We start from the raw sequence: 7,017 nt of genomic DNA, 5'->3' as shown, positions 1-7,017 counted from the left end.
TTTGCATGTCAGCCTGCTTCTTATAACAATCTGCCTGTATACATGTCTAGGCTTACCACAATAAAAGCATCCACGTGTATCATTATACTGCCTTTGCCAATTTCCACGACCTCTTTGACTCCTCGTGCCTCTGAATTGGCCTCTTCCACCACTTGCGTGTTGTTGTTGTTGTGAATTTTGGGACTGTTGTTGTTGTTGTTGCTGGCCATAATTCTGATTACCTGTTCGGCCACCTTCTTGGCTGCGTCCACATGGCCTCCTCTACCTCGTTCTCTTCCTAAATTTGTGTAGAAGGCCTGTTGCTCTGAACTGTTTTTGTTTTGTAAAGACTGTTGGTCTTCACCCAAGCTCTTCTCTTCTATAATCAACATAGACACCAAATCTGTGAAATTGGGAATGTTTTCCCGAGTTTGAATAGACGTCTTGAACGCCTTGTATTGTGGCCCGAGACCACGTAGACAGACTTCCACCTTATCATTATCATCTACTGAAACACCAATAGATGCAAGGGATTCCACAACTTTTGATCTTCAATGCATAGTCATTCATAGACATACTCTTTTTCTCCACAGTATGAAGTTCATTCTTCAACTGTATCTTTCATGCCTTGGTATTCATTTTATAGAGTTTTACCAAGGTGTCCCATGCCTCCTTGGGGGACTTGGCATCCTGTATGTGCCCCATCATGGTGTCTGGCATACTGATAGAGAGCCAATACATAACTTTTCTGGATCCTTGGTTCAAATCCTTGAACTCTTTCACATCTACAGTAGTCGGATTGATCTCTGGTATCTCCAGTGCCTCTTCATGCTCACCTTCTATGTAGTCCCAGTAACCTTTTCCCATCAGGAAATTTGTCAACCTGAAACTCCAAGCATGGAAGTTATTCTTGTCAAGCTTCTCAGCAACAATCTGGTTTATGCCATCATTTGACATCTTGCCAGACACACAAATTTACCAGAGACAGCACTCTGGTTTGTCCTGCACAAACAGCTGTATTTTTTGCAGCGGTACTATACTACACTCAAATGTCACAACCAGTTACCTCAATGTGCATACATACACCCAGTTACCTCAATGTGCATACATATACCCAATGGCAACTGTTTGACCTCCTTGAGCACACACAATGTCTACACAACCAATTTGTCTTCCTGCAGTTCTTAAAACAGAGTTTTGCATAGAATCGATGACTTACTTGCAGTGCTCGAAATCGCTTGTTTTCCAAAAAACGGAGCTCCTAATGCGCCCGAAACACGTTTTTGTCTCGAACAATATGTCAAATAGGACAAGTATAGTTGCCCTATAGCTTTACTCCCACGAAGAAAGCTCCTCAATCAGAGATCGTTTGCCGGTGCCTCCCGTAGAGCTCCCGACAAGGGTGTAGTCACCAACACAAATAGGGAAGAGTAGATGAAGCTCTTACCCTCGTACTGCTTCCTATGCTTCTCTTGCTTGCAGCTCAGCCCTTAGCATGAACCAGGCTCTGATACTATGAAAAGATGCAGGGGAGAAGAGAGCTTGAGCTCTTGCAAGCACACACACACACACTCACAAAACCCTAAAAGAGAACACACAAGGTGAGAGGCTGAAAATCTTCTTCTTCTTCACACAACACTCAACACACCATATACAAAGATAAGAGTACACACATATGAAAAGGTACTCAACCAAATACATACTAGGGTTCTCTATAGTGTGAACCCAACTAAATGAGCTGGCGCTATAACTATGCCAGTCTCTAGAATGGCTGTCACACAGCCTGTCATCCCACTGGCCGCATATCACCCATGATCTCACCAACCATGCCAGTGGTGTAAGTGTGGGGCCTACCCCCCAGGCGGGTCATCTCAGTGTCCACCGCCTCACTAGATGAGCTCGAAATCTCAACAAAGACTGCCAACATCTTGATTAAACTTAGCAAATTAATATTAATCTTATAATTAGTGACTAATCTTGATGAATCTTGGTCAAATATCATGTGAGACATGCAATGCATATACCTAGATGAATCCAAGAACATGCCCAAATTCACCTTTTAGGAACATGCATGTTATATACTCATGGTAGTCATTGACACCCACAAGAATATATAACTATCAGCTCCAGAGAAAACAATCCACTGTGTTTCTAACCTTTTCGAGCTCTCAGCTCTGTGGCCAACCACCACGACACAACATGAAAAACAAAATAATGTTTTTTTTATAAAAACCTTGGGTTTTAAAAAGTTTTCTTTTACTCTTTCACACTTTTTTCCTTGTTTCTACACTCTCCTACTAACCTTTCCACACTCTACACGGCCTTCTATTTTTGTTTGGGACTGTCCATACTCCTTGGGGCATTGCTTTGGGGCATTTTGGCCATATTTTTTAGTGTCCTAAGAGTTTTTCACACTCCTTATGTTTTCTTAGGGATGTTCACATGCAGTGTGAGATATTGGTGCATTGTGCGTGTTGTTTACATGCCTTGAGTGTCGAGTGGTATTCACATACAACCATGGTTTTCTATTACCATCCTTGATTGGTCATCATCATCATTATCATCACTTTGTTTCCATTTCAAATCTTGATGGTAGGAGATTTTCTCATTCTCATGCTTTATCATGATGGCTCTACACTCATTATCGCCATGCGAGTCACCATTTCATGTCTTGGATCACATTTCTTTTGCCGAGTTCACACATACATTTGGCACTTCGAGGCTTAGACCTTTAGGTCCTCATTCGTCGACTTAATGCTATGACAAGGTGGCATACTCATGCTATTGTTAAATGTTCAAGCTTAAGGGACTAATGCCTAGCCATTTGAGGCACTTATTTAATGAGAGGGATATATGTGCCCGATGGTCCACATGGTTTGTATACAACGACTTTGTTCAATCATTGTTTGACTACCTCGACGCGGATGATTCGGAATTGTTCATATGGGATGATTCTTCTGTTAGAGACTTTCACGAGTGTCCTACACTCTCGAGCCATCATGATTATGTTCCTAAGGATGTAGACTACTCCGACACAGATTTAGATGGTCATGATGATCTATTGTACACATATACACATGATGTTGTATTGCACACACATACTCATGATGATATTGATACGCGTGCACATGCTGATACACATGCACATGATGATATTGATACACATGCACATGATGATGACATTGACACATATGCATATGGTGTACATGATGATGAGGTAGATGTGTGTGAGCTAGATCTTGTGGATATGATCTCGGGGATAGGTATAGCATCAAATATCATGGTTCCACCTATGTGTATCATGGGTACACCTTTGTCTACATACCTTCCTAGGGATTATGGGGATACACTAGACATTGATGAGGGTCTATTACAGAATCATGAGCATTTGACTAGTGATTATGGGGATACACTAGACATTGATGAGGATCTATTAGAGAATCATTTGCATTTGACTAGTGATATATCCATTGTTACTACTTCACAAGTTGGATCATATAAGCATACGATGGGCCACGAGAAGAATAGACCTGAGTTTCCTATGCTTGATGTGTTGGCTACTCCTCTAGAGTCTTCACATGTGGAGGCATTTTTTATTTGACCACTACTCTTGGTTCTTGTAGCTTACCTCGCAACGTTCTCAAGTGCGTATAGTAACTAGTTCATGTGTTTGAGCAGTCGGGCATAGTTCATGAGAGTAGTGATAATTTTGTTGAGGTGAGGTCTTATAGGAGAGGCAAGATTATACACATTGATCATATCTTTAGTGGATCATATGGTGCAGATCTTGAGAGTTTTCTATTTGATATAAGCATCTTCTTAGATCCAATGATAATGGAGATTGATTTATCATGGGATATAGGTCATATAGGGGCATCATTGAGGGAGATAGGCCAATGTTTTTGGCATCTATTTCGACACCTAGTTATGGCCAACTTTTGGCTTTTGTATACAGTCTCTTGTATAAGTTGTTTGGGCACGACCACCCTTCGATTTCAAAGGACGAAGCCATTATAGAAGGGGATGCTTTGTAACACAACGATTTTAGGATGCACATGCATATGGGGCATGGGGGTTTAGGGTATATTTAGGCATATGGGACTAGGGCACATGTGACCTTGGGACTATAAAAGGCACATGGCCTATGTACTTACCACCTTTTGACATATTATACACTTGACATTTCTTGGAGCTTCTAGTCCAAGCTACTATGGCTTATGGCTAAATCATGGTAGTCTTTCTATGTTTAGGTGGCTCCTCTCTATGATAAACAACACACGTGTGTACTCCATGCTAATGAGTGCAAGCTGTGTACTTCATGTTTAGGTAGCTACTCTCTACGATGAGCAGCACATGTGTGTACTCCATGCTAATGAGTGCAAGCTTTGTACTCCAATCAATGAGTACAGCTTAAATCTGTTTCCTTACATCAAAATTAGGTAGGGCCTTGTGCTCCCATTAACAGGCTCCTAGATTATTTTGAGAGCCAAAGGCTAGGCAGCGAGCAAGGCAACCTCTTTGGCATGCACGCGTCCCTACGAGCACTGGAGCATCCAAGTGTGTGGCTGTACACGATGGACTGTGGTTGCTTATTACAAACGTGTGCATTGCCCCTATTATTTGCAACCCTGGTCCCTACCTTGGACTTCAAAATTGAAGCATGCTCAAATTCCAAGCCTGCCGATGTGTGGACAGGCCTTGAGATGCTCAACGTAGGGTTGCAAGTTTCAATAATGTTGCTGGCAATTGGCATGCCACGTGCCACGTGACAAGTGTGAAAGGCAAACGTGTGTTATATAGGTTAAATGTCGTGCTAGCTTCTCCTCTGAAGAGTCTCTTGGCGAATATGGCCGTAGCCATCGCCAAAAGCTTCACAAGGAGGCCCCTCCTGCCTCTGGCTTCACCATCTTGAATGCTTTGAAGATCATGCTCTTCATCTCCTCGTCCTTGTGTATCTTCTTCACCATCTTCTACCTGTTCCCCAACCTTCCCTCAGCATTCAGATGGCTATGGTCGGCTGATTTCAAAGCCAAGCTCACCCCTCCTGCCTTGTTTCTTCTCTTGAATCTTATGGTGGGAGCGCTCGCAATAACCTCTGGCTTGGTCAAGAGAAGAAAGCCTCACAAAGTGAAAGAAGAAGTGGGTGATTTGCCTGATGATGGTGAGATTGTAGATGACGATGACGAAGGAGAAGAAGAACAGAGACACGAAGTGATACATCCTTCTAAGGTGAACTCGAAGGTGATCTCCAAGCTTGGTAGGGGTTTGCCTCCCAAGCTGCAGCAACAGTCGATTCCTTCATCTCATCTAGCTGAAGGTAAGCTTCCTATCCGCAAGCTAAGCCGAAGCAAATCTGCTAAGGCGGCTATGGTAGGCAAAGACAACACAGGTCCTTCTCAACAACCGCAACCACAACAGTCGTCTGATCCGTTTGCGAAAAAGAAGAAGACGACGATGGATGCAAGCCCTCAAAGTGATCCTTTGAGGAAGGCTTCCTCTGCCCCCTCTAGCATCCATGGGAGCCATCACCAGGATGGCGATGCCGGAGATGAGGTGGACCGCAAGGCTGAAGATTTCATTGGGAAATTCTATCAGCAGATGAAGATGCAGAGGCTGGAATCAATGAGGCGCTACAAGGAGCGCATCGACAGAAGCTATGGAAGCTGAAGGATATTGTTACATTATCAATTTAGTGATGGTATTGGTGAAATTAGTTGCAGAGCTAGTATTAATGGTGCTTATGCATCTCAATCAGCGATAATGCTAAAGGTGCTTTGGGTGTTGATCAATCGATTAATTAATCGTGCTCTCTGACAATGTGGCTGCTGAAGTACTCAAGAATGTCGAAGTTGTATTTTAAGTCCGGAGCCGGCCGGCCGTATTAGTCTTAATATTTACAAGTAGCATTTCCTAATTCAGATTAAGCTATCCTACTTAGGACTCTTAAGGCAATGTGCCACTGCTACTACTGTGATGACCACAAAGCGGCTGAGATTCTCGTAAGTATGACAGGATATTTGCTGGAATTATCTATTAATTTAGCACTGATTATTCTGTCCATGGAGCGTATGAACAGCTAGGATTGAGACAAGGCCACATCAATTTCGTGCACGCATACACAAACCTAACCTGCAGACCGTCACGTTCACAGTGCACACATACACCCACACACTCTCTCTAATAATTATTATTCTATACACACATATATATATATATCTCTCTCTACACCTGATCCCATCAGAACTCCGCAGTTCAAGTCCCACCGTTGGTCGTATATGCCCTCATGTCGCATTCTATCGATGTTAATACCCTCTCTCCCGTAGTGTGTGTGTAATAAAAGAGGACCCTTGCACTGTGGGGCAGATTGGCTAGTGTGAGGGCCCTTATAAAGGCCATGATCCACCCGAGTTCAAGTCCCATCGTTGGTCGTATATGTCCTCGTGTTGCATTCTACCGACGTTAATACCCCTCTCTCTCTATATATATATCTATATATATGAGCGCCTTGTTTATTCTTAAATTTTATATACAATTTTACATCGTGTTACCTGCCTTCTTCTCTGTGTGGAGTTCTCCTAGCATGTCTCCTCATGAAATGTACCACATGTCTAACATTACTCCACGTGTGGTGGGTTCTTCAAACCCTATTTTTATACCATGTAATGCACTTCATGTAAAAACAATGTTACGTGACGAGTGGTGATCAATGCAAGGATGCAACACAAAGATGCAAGCAGGAAAACAAGAGACTTGACATTCTTATTTAGGGCTTTTGTAAAAAGTTCCAAGTTGTAGGTGAGTGTGGGAGTGGGCTTGAGAATAATCCCACATGGGAAGTTTTGGGAGTTTTAGGAGTTTTAGTATAAAAAGTGGCTCATTTGAGAGCTTATGGACACATTGGGCTAAACTCATGTTTGAGCTCTCTTGAGACTAGCTCTCCCTCTTATTCATAGAGGTGCAAGCTCTTCTCTCTCCCCATCTACACTATTGTATGAGCAATGCTCTTCTATTTCAATGCAATGAGATGATGTTTTTCTC

At 42.7% G+C, this 7,017-nt stretch overlaps 1 protein-coding gene across 1 annotated transcript; it reads left to right on the top strand.

The window, feature by feature from the left end:
* The first annotated feature begins 4,825 nt into the window (after window positions 1-4,825).
* Window positions 4,826-5,893, top strand: LOC147626104 (uncharacterized). Its single transcript, XM_086817905.1, has one exon. It carries the CDS (start codon window positions 4,906-4,908, stop codon window positions 5,644-5,646), a length of 741 nt encoding a protein of 246 aa, XP_086674031.1. The 5' UTR covers window positions 4,826-4,905; the 3' UTR covers window positions 5,647-5,893.
* The last annotated feature ends 1,124 nt before the right edge of the window (window positions 5,894-7,017 follow it).

Source organism: Cibotium barometz, chromosome 23 (genome assembly GCF_041138505.1).
Source record: "Cibotium barometz isolate CiBa-2024 chromosome 23, ASM4113850v1, whole genome shotgun sequence".
Taxonomy (NCBI): Eukaryota; Viridiplantae; Streptophyta; class Polypodiopsida; order Cyatheales; family Cibotiaceae; genus Cibotium; species Cibotium barometz.
Note: the sequence above shows the minus strand (reverse complement) of the source record. Positions and strands in the feature narration are given on the sequence as shown.

What these genes read in the sequence shown, in the direction of transcription:
- LOC147626104 (XM_086817905.1), top strand. Translation starts at nt 4,906, where the DNA reads ATGCTCTTCATCTCCTCGTCCTTGTGTATCTTCTTCACCATCTTCTAC.